The sequence below is a fragment of the Seriola aureovittata genome, chromosome 6 (genome assembly GCF_021018895.1).
Source record: "Seriola aureovittata isolate HTS-2021-v1 ecotype China chromosome 6, ASM2101889v1, whole genome shotgun sequence".
Taxonomy (NCBI): domain Eukaryota; kingdom Metazoa; phylum Chordata; class Actinopteri; order Carangiformes; family Carangidae; genus Seriola; species Seriola aureovittata.
This window is the reverse complement of record NC_079369.1, coordinates 22,965,202-22,982,747: the sequence shown is the minus strand read 5'-3', so window position 1 is coordinate 22,982,747 and position 17,546 is coordinate 22,965,202. Positions and strand designations below refer to the sequence as shown.

Sequence of the window (17,546 nt, the reverse complement as noted above, 5' to 3'; positions counted from 1 at the left end):
CAATTATGATAAATCTGACTCTCAACCTTGTAAATATGTTTTTAGTAATTAAATGTTTCATTAGTAAACAGGCCCTAGCATTGGGGGGGAAATGCAATACAGAATGTCACAATACTCTAGCCTGCACACTGAGGATGGCATTATCTGAAGTGTTTGTGTTTGATACTCTTCCACATCACAAAAGACTAAAAATACTATTAGATACTGGTTCAGATAACAAAGGTGAGTAGGGTTATTCTTCATTGTATTGCATTAGTGCATCCAGATCCACAGTACACGTCAGTCAGTCACAAAATAAGAGAAATAACAAACTTAAGTGTCTCAACAAGGGGTTTTCCACAAGGTGCTTGCAAAGCTGAGTCCCAGTCTAGATGCTACAAGGGTCTGAAAATGTGTTGCAAAGTATTGGTGAAAAGTAACTAAGTACTCAAGTACTTATTCGATGTACTTGTACTTTACTTGAGTATTTCCATTTAATGAGACTTTATACTTGTACTCCACTATATTTAAGAGGTCAATGCTGTACTGTATACTAATTTATACTTAATTATCTGACAGTAATAGTTATTTTACAAATCACATTTTTATGTACAAAACAAGAACAAGACGTTTAAACTACCCCAGCTGTATAATTTGAGCTCAACTGTTTAGTAGATTAATAGTGAATATCAGAGAATTAATTGGCAACTGTTTTGAAGACTAGATTTGAAAATTTATTTTGAGGTTTCTCTGAATTGAATAGTTGTGAATAGTAGTAAAGCATTTTTACAAGTTTGATCATGGTACTTTGACTTAATACTTCTTCCACCACTGCTCCAAAGATGTCATAAACATAGCTTTCAGTTTTGATGAAAGTTGTTCTGTTGGGCACTGAGTTAAAATATCTCATATTATCATCATCATTATTGCTCAGTTGCATCTGGTGGCCAGGATATTCATAATGAATGTTTTTTTTCCCACTGTTTTCATGCTCATCAGTCCATTCAGGGACCACTGATGCTGTTATCATTCTGGAAGACTGAACTCTCATCAGGACAGAAATGCTTCACCGTGGGACAAATGTCATCACTCTGTTTGACTTTGAACTGACTTGCATTTACAGTGGTCACACTGTGACTGAGAATGGATTCACTGGACCAGATCCACACCTGTAAAATAGAGCAGAGCGACCAGAACTCTTCACAGAAAATGAGGTGAGGTCTCTAGCTACTTTTTCTTTTAGGTGAGCACAGCAAGTACCTTTTCAGAGAAGAATGAAAGATGATTCATAAAACTCTATTTGCAGCCCTGTTGTAGCACAGTGTAACTTGATTTTGAAAAGTGGGCTTGAATATTGTTTTAGAAACATGAAAGAGTCAAACAATATATGTTTATTTATAATGCTAATAATGCAAAATTAATAAATGGGAGATATAACCTCATAAACTTTTAATTTCAGGCTTTTTGAGGATCCTACCCATGCTGGTGCCCTGGATCCTCAGCTCCATTACACCCCTGCTTTTTTGGCAGTCACCAAACTCTCCAGTAGATTGATGCTTACTTCCCCTAAAACATGGCAATAAATGACATCGAGAAGCTCAATGAGCTGCCAGCACGAGTAAACACACTCTAACTTTAATTTCTATGAGTTAAGCACATTTGTATTGTGACTGAATACCCCGGAGCAGCCTTAATCACCTCTCACCTGTCTAGGCTTCTCGCTGATGCTTTAAGGAGCACCTGTCGTCCCAACATCCTTTGCGTGTCCAATATGGAAGAACTGGCGGTGGAGGTCCGTGGCTCCAACGGGGCTTATTACAAGGTAAATACCGGCTTATCAACCCGACATCAAACACGATAGCCTGTCACACGATACAGTACATTAGCTGAAGTCTCATGGAATACGGCAACATGTTCCGACTTGGTCCGATACCTCTTAAGTGCCTGTTATTAGCTTCTACTAGCAATGCTAGCCAGCATTAGCCGGCTAAGCTAGCATCGCTCGCAAGTCTTCGCCTTGTGTCACTTTTTAGCGACCTTTCTTCACACCCAGAGTGGAATACACACGATCTTGTCTGCGATAACTGGAAAATATAACCGATTTAAGCTTTTACTTATTTTGCTTTACGTTAGGTTGTAGCTACCCCGAGCTAAAAGTTAGCTAAGTTGCTAGTTGACGTCAAAAGATGTGGCTAAAGTGAAACTGTGAAACTGAAAATAACTGTATCATTAATTCGGATATTGGAGTTGTGTCGCTGTTATATAAGGCATTTAATCCATCAGAATTTGACCATGAAGCTATCTTGTTAAAGTATGTGGTATTAAAGAGGCACCATGGCCAGTTGTGACAGTGATTTCTTGTTGAACTGTACGTCTGTCTGTCTGTCGCTGTCTATTATTTGATACCACATCATGCCCAAGCTATGTGTATGTGTGAGCCAGCTGTTCCTTGTCAATCCTGACCAGCTGGCATGTCAGGGGAGGGTCACTGATACCGCAGACTTAAAAGCTATTTCTAGACTTGCTGCCTAAAGTAATAGTCCCGTCTCCTTTTCCTCCCATCTTTCTCTTCCCTTCTCTCATCTCCTGCGCTGCACTCATTCCCTCTTTTCTTTCGTCCCGTCCTGGCCTCACCTCTCTGCCTCAGACTGAACCTCTCCTCCCTGCCTTTCTGTGTCAATTCAGCCCTCATGAGTCACTTTGTCCACTACCCTACTTGCCAGTTGCCAAGGCTGAAACTCTTTGAGTTGTAGGACTGTTATTTAGTGGTGCTTTTAAACGACAGTTTTCTTTGTATCAACAAGTGCGATTACAAGAACAAATTCAACACTGTTATTCTGTAGTTGAGGCACGCGGCACCATAGAATAGTTAAATTAAAAAAAAAAAAAAAAAAAAAGGCTCAGTAATTTGTAGTTTTTAGCAAACATAACTCAAATAGGGGTACATTGTGAAGTTGGTAGGTATTCATTGTGTCACCTAATGTAAAAATGTAACCTAATGTCATAATGTACTTATTTTCAGCTTTGGATAAGTACTCGGACTGTCTGTGGGTTTGAGATAAAAATCATTTACAGTGCCTGTGTTTGTGATTACGGGGAAGATGACACCCAGAGGCTGTGAGGCTCACTGGGGTGTTTTTAATAGTTTTTGGACAACAATGGTTCTTGTTAGTAGTAGGAATTTGTTGACAATAAATAAAATATAGAATATTGCAAGCGTTATCCTTTAACAGTTTTATATAACATGATTTTTTTGACTCTAGAGTAGTTAGGAATTGAAAATTGCCCTATTTTCATGAATAGCACAAAGATAATTGATAGTGTGTAAAAGACAGTAGACAAAAAGTTACTCAGCTTCTGTTGTGCTGCATGCTTTGCCACTTAATAGCATATCCTTGAATTACAAATACCAGTAAAGTCACTTTTGGCATGTTACACATGACCTGTACTAACACTGCACACCCACGTTACTCCTAAAAATTCCCTTGTCTCTCCACGGTGTCAAGCCATGCTTGTAGTTTTAGTTTATTTGCCGAGGTTTTCATTTATCTACCACTGACACTTACTCCACATCCTTAATGAACTGAATGTGAGTGAAACTTTATTTATGCTGCTCAAAGCGGTTATAAATGACATCTACATTTTGGTTCCTCTGTCAATCAACAGAACTTTCTTTACCACGTGTTGGTAAATGTTGGCCCAAATCACTGTTAAGTATTAATGTACATTAAGAGACAAGATCTAATGACAGGCTGTATCAAAGCATTAGTGTGCACTTTACAATCCGGTGCTAAAACATGCTCTTGAGCTTGTATGAATTGATGCACTGTTCTTCCAGTTAACAAGTTTGGATATTCTCAAATTCTTACAGTACACTCATGCTCATCAGTATGGAGTTTGAGGTTTTTTTCTTTCCTTATAAATAGGCCATTGATCAGTCATGTGGCATTACAGTTGGTCGTAGTCTAAGGTGAAGTCTTCAGAAATCTTGTTTTTATTATCCAACTGTTCAAAACACAAAGATATCACAATTTATGTTCACTTAAAACGGAGAAAAGCAGAACATCCTCACGAAAGAGAAGCTGTGTTGCTGATTATTTTTCTGTCATTCAGCTAATTGTTGCAGCTCTTCAAAATCACATTACTCTCACCATCATACTCATTGTCTTAAATTTATCTGTACAAATGTCAATCAGCTAAAAGTAAATATGATATTTGTCTATAAGGAAACTCATGACAGCAAGATTGCCAGGAACATATGATGTGATGAATATAGCACGGCATACTAGAGAACAGTTGCGTGACATGTTTGAGATTTCAGTGGACTTGCCTTGAAGCTCATGCTGCTCTGTACCTCGCAGCAAATTATTGGGTGTAAATTATTTGTATGTCCTTCACAAAGATAAGAACTTTCTTCAAGAATTAAGGTCACCTCCTTATGTATTCTTTCTGTCCGACGTAGTCCATGTAACTTAAATAGGGTGCTCATTATTTCAGTCAGTCAGTTATCATGTTGGTATGTGCTTACCCCTGTCTGTACCTCTGTCTGTCCTGCAGGGCTTTGTCAAAGATATCCACGATGACTCTCTCACCATTGCCTTTGAGAACAAGTGAGTTTTTCTTCCACCAGCAGTTATAAAACATGGCAGGTTCAAAAGTTTTAAGACAAATGTAGGACTAATGTGTTTTAACAAGGTCGGAAATCACTGTCTTATTATCAGTTGGCAGCCAGAACGCCAGGTGCCCTTCAGTGATGTCAGGTTGCCACCGCCCGCTGATGCCAAGAAGGAGATTGGAGAGGGCGAGGAGGTGGAGGTGAGGAGGACACACATGTTGTCGTCTTTTTTTTTTTTTTTTTTTGTTTTGTCTTTTCCTTCGTTGTCCCTTAATGTCGGCATGTTACTCTTTCTTAACCTGCTGGCAGATCCTCTCCAGAGCCAATGAACAGGAGCCTTGTGGTTGGTGGCTGGCTAAAGTTCGCATGATGAAGGGAGATGTGAGTATTATTCTTTATAAAGAAACATGGCAATATTTACATGACAATGAATGCTAACAATTTTCTATTGTGTCTGAAATTCTACTTTAGCAGTATTATTACGGTCGTTGAAATTTACCAGTACTGTATCTACAATGCTGTTTTTGTTAAATTAAAGAGCCAGTTGAAAACATGCTTTTCACTGTGAGATCAACATGTTGAAATTCATAAATTTTGGTGTCTGTAGGTTTTTGTTTTACACACTGAACTTCTCTGTATTTTCAGTTCTATGTGATTGAGTACGCGGCCTGCGATGCCACCTACAATGAGATAGTGACCTTTGAGCGCCTGCGTCCAGTAAACCCCAACAAGGCCATCACCAAGAATTCCTTTCACAAGTGCTCTGTCCCTGTTCCTCAGGATCTACAAGAAGCGTATGTACAGCATGTTTACGCCAACAACAATATTGGTGGACACATCTTAAAGTTTAATACTTGTGCTCCTCACAATCAATTTGATTTCAACTTGTGAGAGCTTTGCAATTCTCCAACCCCAGTCCACTGTCAGCTGTATGTCAGATGTAGGGGTAAACACTGTGTTAAGTTAAGGATTGGACTGTTTAAAACATTGAACTGATCTTGTGTCATAGGTGCCAGAGTGAGAACGCACATAAGGACTTCAAGAAAGCTGTGGGAGCCTGTCGCATCTCATACTGCCCCGAGACCAGCCAACTAGTGATTGTGGTAACTGTTTTGCTCTAATCCTCTGCTTTTTGTTCCCTTCTAGTTGTCATCAACAACGGAGCAGCTCAGCATAACTTAATCATTCTTTCTTTTATTTCATGTCTGTGTGTGTGTGTTTAGTCCACCAATGAGTCAACAGTGAAGCGTGTGTCTTTGCTGAGTGACATGCACCTGCGCAGCATCAGGACCAAGCTGCTGCTAATGTCACGCAACCAGGAGGCAACAAAACATCTGGAGGTCAGTTGGTAATGAGAACATTTGGTTTAGTTACTGTGATGACCTGCCTATGGAGGTGGAACATTTGGTAATCTCAACTGAGTAGATTTAAAGTCAGTTGGTCATCAAGGTAATACGATGAGAAATTAGTAATCGTATGGTCATATACAACATGAAGTTATCTAAAACAAGACCGAAGACACAAACAAGTTTCACAACTTTTTATAGAAGCATTTATATGTCGCTCAGAACTGGCCTGTGGCAGTCAAAAAATTTGGAGGAATATTTAAATGATACTTGGTATCATTCCCCATATTTAGCTTCCATAAGACATATAAAAACATGGACGAACAATAAAGTGATGCCTGATATTCAGATAATTTTACTAATTTTATCCTAATTAGGCTTCCATAGGGAGTTTAATGCTTAGACCTCAGATGAAAGAGGAAAAAGTGATGGCAGAGGAGTTGGTAGAAAAATATAGCCTTATGGTGGAATTGTCTTTGTTGTGATGTTTCTGACAGTTTTAACACTAACACTCCTGGAAATGAAAAGTTAAGTGTTAAGGAAGCAATGGAAAAGCAATTTCTATTAAGCGAGCTTCTGAAAAGATGAATAACAACATTTTCAACTCTTAACTATTTAGAGATAATTTTGGTCAGTTTTGGCTAAAAAATGAGGTTCCAGGATCATGAATTAATTAACTAAAAGATTAACTCTTTTAAAAGATTAATAACTACAAATCAAACTGTCTCTGCTGTGTTTTTTTTAGAGCTCTAGGCAGCTGGTGTCATCCTTCCAGGAGGAGTTCATGGTAAGACCGGATCTGATGGGCCTGGCCATCGGCAGCCACGGCAGCAACATCCAACAAGCTCGGAAAGTTCCAGGTGTCACTGCCATTGAGCTGGATGAGGAGACTGGCACTTTCAGGATTTATGGAGAGGTAGGGGGACGTGTGCCCAAGTGTCGCTGGAAGCGTGAGTGTTTCAGTGATGAGAAGAAGGAATGAATGAGTATTTACAACAACAAATGTTGGGAGAAACGCTGAGGACATCCTTGAACTTGTGTACATACTGAAACAAATCAGGTTGTACGCGGGAGAGTGTGTGTACATGTTGACAAATGTTTCTTTACGATTATGTAACTGTATTTGGACGTTAACCGTGCTAATTGTAACTGGAACATACAGATGTTAACTGACTATGTATTTGTGTTGGTTGAATGTATAATAGATAAAGTAACTCTGTGTTGTCTTTTAGACAGCAGAGGCAGTAAAGAAGGCCAGAAACTACCTGGAGTTTCTGGAGGATTCTGTCCAGGTGCCAAGGAACCTCGTTGGTATGTAGACACACACGTTTCCTGTCTGAGATTGGAAATCCCCCAAACTGTTTACTCGCTGCAGTCACAGGGCAGCTGAAAATTAAATGCTCTGTGTATTGACCATGATAACACTGGTACCACATTGATACATTGCAAGACAATCATTTGATATTAATGACTCTATCTGTGCAACTGTGTAAAATAACAGTAATAACAAAGTTCTCAAACTGCAGGAATCCTTCATGTACCATGTTATTTACTCCATTTTAAAGTGCTCTAAGTTTGACTAGTTCATCAGCTTTTTCACTTGCAGCTGTGTTTCATTGTTACTAGTCCCCTTATCATCCTTGTCTCCTGCTGTCGTGTCCCCAGGCAAAGTGATCGGTAAGAATGGTAAGGTCATCCAGGAGATTGTGGACAAGTCTGGAGTTGTGAGGGTCAGGATAGAAGGAGACAATGACACCAAGCAGCCCCGACAGGAAGTAAGCCTGCTACTGCAACATGTTTCCTGCAGCTGACTAAGCTGCTTGTAAAGAAGTGATGAGTGTCACCAGTTTCATACCTCTATACAAACATTGTACGCACCTCTTTTTTCCTCCTGCTTCAGTCAGGCCCATACTAACATGTGTGTTGTGCTTTTGTGTTTTGTTGACACAGGGAATGGTCCCCTTCACCTTTGTCGGTACTAAGGAGAGCATTGGCAATGTTCAGGTTTTGCTGGAGTACCACATCTCTTACCTCAATGTAAGGACGTGCGTGTGTGTGTGTGTGTGTGTGTGTGTGTGTGGAACTGGGTAAAACAGCTTGTTTGTGATGCATGTTTGTGTGTGTTTTTGCCAAATCTTTGCTTTTGATCGATGCCACAGCTTCAATTTACAGCCGTTTCATGTAGCCTTCTATTGCCAATCCCTGCCAACCAGCGTTTCATTCATTTGGCAGCATGAAATGGTGCATGGAATGGACACATGTTGTAATAATCTGCATACATAAAGCTCAACTTACATTTACTTGGCTATCAGCATGTCTGCAGTGCTTCATAATCTTGGTTAAAGTCTAAACAGTAACACTGCTTTGATTTTGTGCTGTGCGGGTATTCAAAGTGATATCTCATAGAAAGAAATGTAAGGTTAATCAGTAATAATAGATATGATTTAATATGAATAATAAACGCATTCGGATAACTCATACAAAATGCAAAAATATTCACTATATGCTTATATGCAGTAAATAAAAGGATTATTATACTTACTTCATAGCAGAGACAGCTTCCTTACCTGAAAGAAAGATAACTTCTGCTACACTTGTATCACATAACGTACTTAACCAGGTCGAGGAAAATCAGAAGCCATATAGTTTATGGGTAGCTATCATCTAGTCACTACATTAAACTGTCAGACTCAGCTCTCTGGATGACAGTGATTGATTGGTCACAATGTAGGTTTTGTTCTAAATGAATCAAAACAACATTTCGCAGTGTCAGAAAAACAACAAATCCTTTTGAATATATTCAGCTCAATCAGTCACAGTCACAGTGAGGACAAATCCCACTGCACAAGAAGAGAAGTGCAAGCAGCGCATGGAGCTGCAGCTGCAGCTTGAAATTTGATCAAAAATACTGAAGTTTTCATTATTGACCAAATCGACATATTTTATTACTAACTCTGGTGAAGTAAGTCTAGTAAATTACCTTGCGGAAATACCTGATTATTGTTTTAGTATTATTCTTCTTTTTTTTATTGTGAATGCCATTCTAATTTGTCAAGCTTGGGCTAATCTTTATACATGATAACATCGCTGCTCTCTGGTGTGTATTTTGCTGTGTATACATTTTGCACTGTGTATGTATGTATGTATGTCTGTGTTTGTCCTGTGCTGTCTGCATGTTCTGTGCTGTGTTTGGTGCTTTGTGTGCGTGTGTTTTGCACTGTGTGTAGGACATGGTGGAGCTTCTTTCGGAGGGCCAGCAGCTAGAGGAAGAGCTGAGGCAGATTGTGGATTATACACAGGGAACCAGCCTAGCAAGATTCAGAATAAGCAGCAGAAGGCACACTGGATGTGATGTAGATGTGTGTATGATGATTATGCATGTGTATCCAGTGATGACCCTTAAAAAAAGAAAACATTTCTCAGAGATTTGCTTGATTTTCTGAAATACGAAAATGTGTAATCACCTTTTTCCTTTTGTCTGATTTTCTTTCTCTTCATTCTTACCATTTCCCCTGTTTATTTTTCCCTTGTAGGAGGTTGAGCAACTTCGTCTGGAGCGGATGCAGATTGACGAACAGTTACGTCAGATCACCCAGGGTCACCGACCAGCTGACAGGGAGAGAGGAGAGAGGGGCGAGAGAGGAGGAGGGTATAATACAGACAGCAGTGCCAATGCCTCCTCATCCGCCTTACATGGCACTCGCTCGTACAACAGTCGCGGCCGTGGGCGCAGAGGACACAGCTACAGCACTGGATATGGTAGGCACCTTTAAAATATTATAAAATCAACTTAGATGCTGCCAGATATTGGGTTAAAATAGTCTGTGCTGGAATGTAGCACCAGTGCAAGAAATCAGAAGGAAAATAGTGCGGGAGTCTGCACGAAAGAGAAAGATCCAACAGTGCCTCAGTATGTTAGCATCTGTCCTAACTTTTCTTTATGGCTGTCTCTCTGTCTTCTTGATTTCAGGCACCAACTCAGAGCAGTCTAACGCCTCTGAGACTGATTCAGAGCGCAAGGATGAACTCAGTGACTGGTCCCTGGCTGGAGAGGACCAGGACAGGTAATTTTTTTTTTTTTTTTCTTTTAACAATTGTTCAACTGCCATTAATGGAAGTTGGGTTATCTTGTGTTATGTAGCATTCAATTTGGCAGTGGATGTTTTTTACTATGTATTCCGTTTTCTTTTATTTCAAATGTTCAGTGTGAGATTTTGAATGATTGACTTGCAGGGAGAGGGAGAGAGGCTCTAGGCCACAGAGAGATGGTCGCAGGAGGCCAGGACCCGGCAGAGGCCGCGGAGGGCCTGGAGGAAGGGGAAGAGGAGGAAGAGGATACAGCAACAGTTCTGGTAAAATTCACAATTAGAGGACATAACAGTATAAAGGACAACTTCAAATCAAATATAGAGAAACAAAGACACACCTTTCTCTTGTAAACAATAGGTTTTATTCAGACATACATATGACTAACCTGTACGTGAATTTGACCCTGACTCTGCAGCGGGGCCTCAGGACCACGAGGATAACCATGCCTATGCAGTCTTGGAGACAAACACGGAGACAGACCAGACAGCTGACACTGATGCTAGCGAGTCCAACTTGCCTGCAAACCGCCGCAGAAGGTCTCGGCGACGCAGAACAGATGAGGACGCCACACTGATGGATGGCATGAGCGAGTCAGACAACGCCTCAATGAGTGAAAATGGAATAGGTATGGACATCACATGGTTTGGGAAGATCACAATCTTCTTCATACACACACCCGCACATTATTCACAGAGCCTTCTTTCAGAATACAGTAGTGAAAAGCAGCACTGCAGAAAAATGTCTTAGTTGGAAAGTCTGTTGTACTCTTTTGTCCAGTGATGCTCTAAATGTTTTCTTTAAATCTAACTGCTGTTAGCTGTCACAGCTGTCCACAATGTGCAGCAGTGCATCACGTCCCATATTAAGTGTGATAGAAGCCAGTGCAGTTTAAAGGCAATGTATGCCCCAAATCACTCTCTTTGTGATGACCCAACACCCTTAGATGACTCGGAAGCTAAACCTCAGCGTCGTAACCGTAGTCGACGTCGCCGCATCCGCCTGCCTGAGGAGAGGCAGCCAGGTAACCATGGCAACTGCCAGTGTGCCCTCCCCCGGTCATTGCTTTGAATGGCTTATCTTAAAAGTTGTGCACCAGGCCTTGTGTTTGTTTGTGTGCCTCCAACATACTAAACAACAACTTTCAAACTTTCAAACTTTACTGAATTATATGGTAACTGAGTGTTGTTTGTCCTCGTTGGCTTATGCTAAAGGATTAAATCTGGCTGGTGGACTGATTGGCTTATAATGACATATGCAGTTATGGGGATTGTCATTTTGATACTGCAAAACAGCATTTTCTAACAAAGTTAGCTGTATTAGTGCACACACATGCGTCTTCCCTGTTTCTTGTTATTTCATAGGCACTGTAATTTACTAATATTTTGGACACAACTTGTTTTTAACTTGTCATTTACGCCAGTGTCAGTCCTGTCTTGTATGGTGTGTCACAGTAAATGTAATGTTTGTGGAGTCAAAATTAGTGAAAAGCTCTTCAAACAGTCAGACAGGGTTGGCTTTGTGTCACCCAAATTGTCACCCAATTTTTGTACCTTTCTGAAAACTGACAACCATGCTTGCTTGTCACAGTGATTGGTCAGGTGTGCACAGGTGTGAAAATTCCTCACATTGCAACTGCCACCATTGTGTTCTACTAATCTACAGGGATTGCAAGATGTGCAGTCGAAATCGAGAAGTTTCGAACAACTGGGACAGATTTGCTCAGAGTTCCACAGCACTGATGGGACAAGGAGCAATGTGGCTTCCGTCTCCTTATTATACCGATGGTTTTCTCTTCTCTGTTGTCTTGTCTTTATAGTGACTGTGGCTGATTACATATCCAGGGCCGAATCTCAGAGCAGGCAGATGACCACCAACGAACCCAAGAAGAACATAGATGTGGTTAGTACTTAAATGCCATGTGATAATAAATTCAGTTAACCTTTGTTAATAAAGTTCTTTATGTCTGTCTGCTCTTGATGCCTGACCATTACTAAACTTTATTACTTAAGCTAACTATTTTTCTACGTCTGAATGTAAATGCTGCTTCATGTGTTTTTTTTATTGGTTTCTTTGTGGTAACTTTGTTTGAATACATTAGAAGTGCATTACTTGTTCATCTCACATTCCTCTTCAGGGTCAGGTGGAAGCCATCGCTGAGCACAGCCCGCAACCTGCCCCGGCAACCACCAATGGTTCCAACAACAATGCTGCCGACAGCGAGGGCAGCGATCCCGCCGGAGCTCCCAGGTCTTCCACTGAGAGGCCTGCCAAAGTCTCCTACAAGGAGGACTCGAACCCGCAGACTGTTGTTAATGGACTTTCCTAGTCAGACCCCAGCAAACGAAATGGTTTCAAATATTTGAACTTCTTTGGCTGCACTTAATTGAATCTCACTGTCTCTTGAGCAGCCTTAAAAGTGAAACATTTAAATACAACAAGCACTGTTCTTTTTTTACTTTTACAAATATTTGAAACCTGTTTCTCTGCGCAAGTTTTAGAAGTCTGAACTTAACCCCCCTCCCCACCCAACACCACCACCTTTTACATGTTCTGTCCAACTATCCATTTTATTACAGTTTTTTTAACAATAGTTCTTCCTGTATGAGCTTGCCAAAGATAGTCAAACACACACAGACTTACAGACATCTCTACTTAGCTGTACTTTTCAGTCCACTCTTCATTGAGAGCTCAGGGAGAGGTTGGACTGAATGCAGTATTTATAAAACGCAGACAGGGATTCCACTCAAACTCATACTGTGGTATGAATGCAGCAGTTCTTTTTTTACTGGTATAAATAATATCATAGCAGGGTTTTAGAATAAAAAAAGGTCTGCCTTTTACCAGGTGGACTCCGAAAGATGCTTCCACAACCTTTAATCAGGATGTTTTGTGCATCTGAAGTAGTTTGTAACTTAAATGTTCTGCATGAGCAATACCACAGTGCAGATACGTTTGTTGGAAAACCCCAAGTATGTTTGACATACATGTGATCAGCTGTTGTGCCTTGAGAGTAGATTCAACATGTTGTTGCCTGGCTCTGCACACCATCTGAAATCCTTCCACTTTTTTCTGTGTTACTTGGTTGCCTCTCAACTGCCAACAGTCGAAACAGATGAGCTGCGTCCTTATGGCACCGTAGGCAGGTGCAGGCTAACACCGAAAGACCCTGAGAGGATTTCAGAGGCATATCTTTTTAAAATCAGGTGTGTCTATTCTTAATGTTTGTGGGGCAAATGAGTCAAGTTATTCTTTATATATATCTGTTGAGGAGTTTGACATTAGCTGCTTTGTTTTTCAATATGCAACCACTTTGGTCATAGAAGAAATGTTATTACGGAGTGTCTGGAAAAGAAACAAACAATAGAAGAGTCTTTGCACTGAAACGTAACCTTTTTTTTGTTGAAAAAGTTGATTGTAGTTGAGTCTGGAAACTGGCCTGTTACTGTTTAGTGCTGGACAGAGATGTAGCCATCAGTGCTGGGTTTCCTGGAAACATCTCATTGCTAAACTTCAGGTAGTTTCATTGAATATGACAAGAAGGTTACTGATGCTGGTTCTTCTCAGAAATCACATTAAATCATCAGAGACTTTAAGGACATTTGCTGTATCTTTGAGCTTAATTTCCCATTTTACGTGCACACCATTGTAGTAATCCTGCTGAAGAAGTAAGAACCAGACTAACTTGGTGTTGAGATGTTTCTGGAAAACCGGGCCCAGATGATGACAATGTCCTTTTCATGGTTCTTCCACAGACTGGCTGGCTGGAAACTGGTCATGACTGTTTCATTAAGGAAGGAGATTTATTTGGTTTATTTATTTAAAAAATGTACAGTATTTAAAAAAACACAAAAAAAACAAGAGAAGCTCTTCTTTTTCTTGACACTAAACAATGCGTTACCTAGGGGTTACTTTGAAAACAGTTAACAATTTGGACTACTGAGAGTTGTGACATCCAGTATGTTTTTTTTTTTTTTTTTTTTTTTAAAGGATCGTTCTGGTTGGTTGATGTGCAATATGTTTTGTATGCAGGTAGTTCTTAAATAAACTTGATCTTCTGTGTAGATCTAAAACCCAACTGTGTCTGGCTCTCACGAAAAGTAACAACTTTAAAGTTTAAGTTGTACAAATACAAAATGTTGCTCTGCTGCTGTCAGTCAGTTTACAGTCTACCTATCAAATAGATACATTCACCAAGCTAGAAATGGACAAATATAAAGATTAGCAGTACTTCTATATCATGTCTAAGCCCATATGTCCACCAGAAGAATTTTTGTTCACTGTAACTTCTCCTGTCAATACTGGTCACAAAGAAATCAGTTTCAATGTCAGTGATCCAGGACAAAAATCTACAGCAGTCCTTTTAAGTCAAATCAAGTGGGTATCCTTTGAAGCTGTAGTGTTTAGTATAAAATTCAATATACATATACATGTGGGAATATGAGATTTGTTTTAGGCCTCAAAAAATGTAAACCTATTACTTTGGGTTCCTGTCAAGTGGAAAACCCTCTCAGACCTACCATTTGCAAAGTAAAATTAAAACATTGGATAATAACGAGGGAGAGCTCCATCAACAATTTGTACAGCGTGATTTTATTTGACAACAATCAGTTAGAAAAGTCTGGTAATCTCTCAAGCCAGTCAGTTCAACCGCACGAGTGAGACCAGTGTGAAATCACATTTGTCACCAGCAACTCCAGGACTATTTCTTTGTCTGACCATCCATCATATCCTTTGCTTCATTTATCTTCGCTGCTAGGTAGGGAGATCCACCTGTGTGTGAAAGAGAGAGATGGAGACAGACAGACACTTAATGTCCATGTTACATTTTGTTAAATTTTACTCTAAAACGAAGGTGCAGTCAAGCTAGATATAGTGTTAATGCCAACGCACCTTGATTCACTGCCCCTTAAAAACTGATTGTAAGATCTTTTAATGTCTGCAACTTGCTGCACTCCTGGGCACCCAAATATAATAATTTGAGTAACAAATAATCTCTAGAAAGTGAAACTTGTAGCAAAGCAGACGAGGGCAGTTTGTCTGTTGAATACCTCCTTTTAGCCTCCAGCTAATACCAGAAATCTGTAAGAACCAATGGGAAACCTTTAAAGCTGCCACTCACCTCTGTCTGGATGGTTCAGGATCATCAGTTTTCTATGGGCTTCTCTGATCTTATTCCTGTTGGCTGTGGGACTGAAAAACAGTGGTACATCCATGAATTATTACTGTTAATAAACAGTAGGAACAGTAATGGTTGTGAAGTTAGTTTGCTGCTGTAGTGGAGAATACAGTGACAAACAACAACCAGACAAGCTAATGTGCAGGATGGGATCTAACCCATTAATATACTACTATATACTATTATCATAGCTGTACAGTGACATAACTGGTGGACTTAACTGTGCTGGGTGGTCCAAAGAGCTACTGGTGTGGGAGAGAATGTCCACATACCTGACACCTAAAACTAGGGCAGCTTCTCTCTTGGTCATCTTTGGTTCAAATCCACCTCTGTAGTACCCTCCTCCAAAAGCCTGCAACAACATATAGAGTTACCAGCTCACCACGATGGGTCTGCTGACGGATCCCTACTCGCAAAACTACTCATTAAAAGTAAAGTGAGAGATCAAGAGTTATCTAGCACATATCATACTAACATTTGGAGATATTCTTATTGTGTGCTTGTTTCTCTTCTTACTGTCTTGGGGAAGCTCTGGAGGGCCTGTTTCATCTGAGGCTCCATCTGCTTCATGGCCTGCATGGCATAGCGACCTGGAAGACAAAGAACTCTATTTTAAGACTGATGCTAACTTCATGGTTATTAAAATCAAAATTAATCTAGTGTAAGGAAACCATTATTCTGAAAGGTGAGTTGTACTAAAAGACTTTTACTAAAGGTTTTTCACTATAGTGATAACTGTAAAACTGATGACATCTGTTTCACATGCTGTAGTTTGTGATGTCTTTTACATTTCAAGCTGGAGTTTTGTTACCCATAGCAAAATGATTTTTTAATACCTTATTTGAGAAACAGAACAATTGAGGCCACACTCACAGTGGGGTCCAATATAGTAAGTATTTTGAATTGCTATTCTCATTTGGACTCCAGACTTGACTTGGGACAGTGTTAAGACATGAGACTCATTGGCCAAAAGTCTGAAAAGGTCAAGCTCACAGTTTAACTTTTTTTAAAACCTTTTTTCTTTTGCTCTGCCAGGGCAAGTGAAATATATGTAAGCGCACTGGTGAAATGAACTAAGGTGGCAGTTTAGTACCCATCTAAAACTAAAGCTGTCTAATACAACAGTCTTTTAATAAATCCTTCCTTCATGAAGATTATAATACAACAGAGTTGTTTCAGAGAGGTGTTGATTCAACTGTGTGATCATTTTGGAGGATGTAGTTTGTGCTCGTGTTTAACTGTACTGCCTTATGTTTCTGTTATTTAGACAATCCTCACTGATAGAAATGGTGTGGGTAAAATAATAGAAACACTTGTACAGACAGATACCTTTTCTGCGTTAGCTTCGAGTTACCCACCTGCAAATCCGGCTGCTGCCAAAGCCAGTCCCACTGCCACCATGGAACTGGCCTGCAGAGAGAGAGAGGAAAGAGGAGAGTATAATAAAACCATTGAGAGGATTCACAGAAAACCATCAGCAACGACTAACAAACTGTACTACAGTTGCAATGTAAACAAATGGCACATGATCAAACTGTGGCATAACCTATTGCAAAGACCAACTTAAGCAATTGCTCAGTAACTTTAGCTACATTTATTTCAAATCACTATTTACCATGTTGACGTTGGTTAACAGGCTAATTAAAGCGGCACAACAAGCGTTAATTCGGTTTTTGTTACGTCGTGCTGGATCATGCACATTTGAGTAAAGCTAACGTTAGCTTAGCAATTTAGAATGAACGTTATCCGAGGTTCAGGCAGACTCCTGGACATGCGACCATTTTCATATTGTCCTTCAAGTTAGTAAATAACAAGTCCGACCTACCATGTCTGAGTGTTATGTTCTGTGTCCGGTAAAGATTAGGATCATAACTTTTGACCTCTCATGTTCTCGCTGTCGCTCGGGCGTTCATGTGTTTATGCCGGAAATGGCGGATAAGTGTCGTAAAACAGTGTTGCCAGATTTGACTGATAAAAAGTTGTCATATCAGAGCAGCATAAAACCCACTCAAAATCAGAGTAATTAAATATTTTTTTCTACAAAAATTTTCACTTCTGTATAGAGATAAACCGTAACAAGAAACAGATCAAAATGTTACCATAAACTCAGTAAGTTATGTTGTGGGCTACAACTTAAGCCATGACTTTTTTATTTTAAAACCTAAATTTGTTTACATTTTAGAAAATTAAATTTGCCGAATTGACTATTCACAGTTCCTCTTTTGCTTTGTATCATTTCAAATATCATCAACTACCAATTAATTATTTTGATAATGGAGAAAATTTCAAAACGCAATGATTCTCAGGCAAGTTCTGGAGCTTGTCTGTTTTCTATGATTTC

General features: G+C 39.8%; 2 protein-coding genes across 3 annotated transcripts; one reads left to right on the top strand and one right to left on the bottom strand.

The window, feature by feature from the left end:
- Nucleotides 1-1,691: 1,691 nt before the first annotated feature.
- fxr1 (FMR1 autosomal homolog 1) lies at nucleotides 1,692-14,104 on the top strand. 2 transcript variants are annotated; one of them, XM_056378616.1, is made up of 18 exons: nucleotides 1,693-1,801; nucleotides 4,537-4,589; nucleotides 4,701-4,794; nucleotides 4,904-4,975; nucleotides 5,240-5,388; nucleotides 5,604-5,697; nucleotides 5,818-5,934; nucleotides 6,686-6,856; nucleotides 7,173-7,251; nucleotides 7,606-7,715; nucleotides 7,891-7,977; nucleotides 9,474-9,699; nucleotides 9,911-10,004; nucleotides 10,174-10,292; nucleotides 10,445-10,654; nucleotides 10,973-11,050; nucleotides 11,846-11,928; nucleotides 12,164-14,104. In XM_056378616.1, exons 1-18 carry the CDS (start codon nucleotides 1,751-1,753, stop codon nucleotides 12,353-12,355), a joined length of 2,079 nt encoding a protein of 692 aa, XP_056234591.1. In that variant the 5' UTR covers nucleotides 1,693-1,750; the 3' UTR covers nucleotides 12,356-14,104. The 2 variants fall into 2 exon arrangements, with proteins under 2 accessions (XP_056234592.1, XP_056234591.1); XM_056378617.1 differs by lacking the exon at nucleotides 10,973-11,050 and having other exon boundaries at nucleotides 1,692-1,801.
- A 494-nt stretch (nucleotides 14,105-14,598) lies between these two features.
- Nucleotides 14,599-17,156, bottom strand: dnajc19 (DnaJ (Hsp40) homolog, subfamily C, member 19). Its single transcript, XM_056378618.1, has 6 exons — nucleotides 17,031-17,156; nucleotides 16,564-16,615; nucleotides 15,722-15,795; nucleotides 15,478-15,557; nucleotides 15,149-15,219; nucleotides 14,599-14,799 (listed from the first exon to the last, which is right to left on the bottom strand). Exons 1-6 carry the CDS (start codon nucleotides 17,031-17,033, stop codon nucleotides 14,729-14,731), a joined length of 351 nt encoding a protein of 116 aa, XP_056234593.1. The 5' UTR covers nucleotides 17,034-17,156; the 3' UTR covers nucleotides 14,599-14,728.
- Nucleotides 17,157-17,546: the final 390 nt, after the last annotated feature.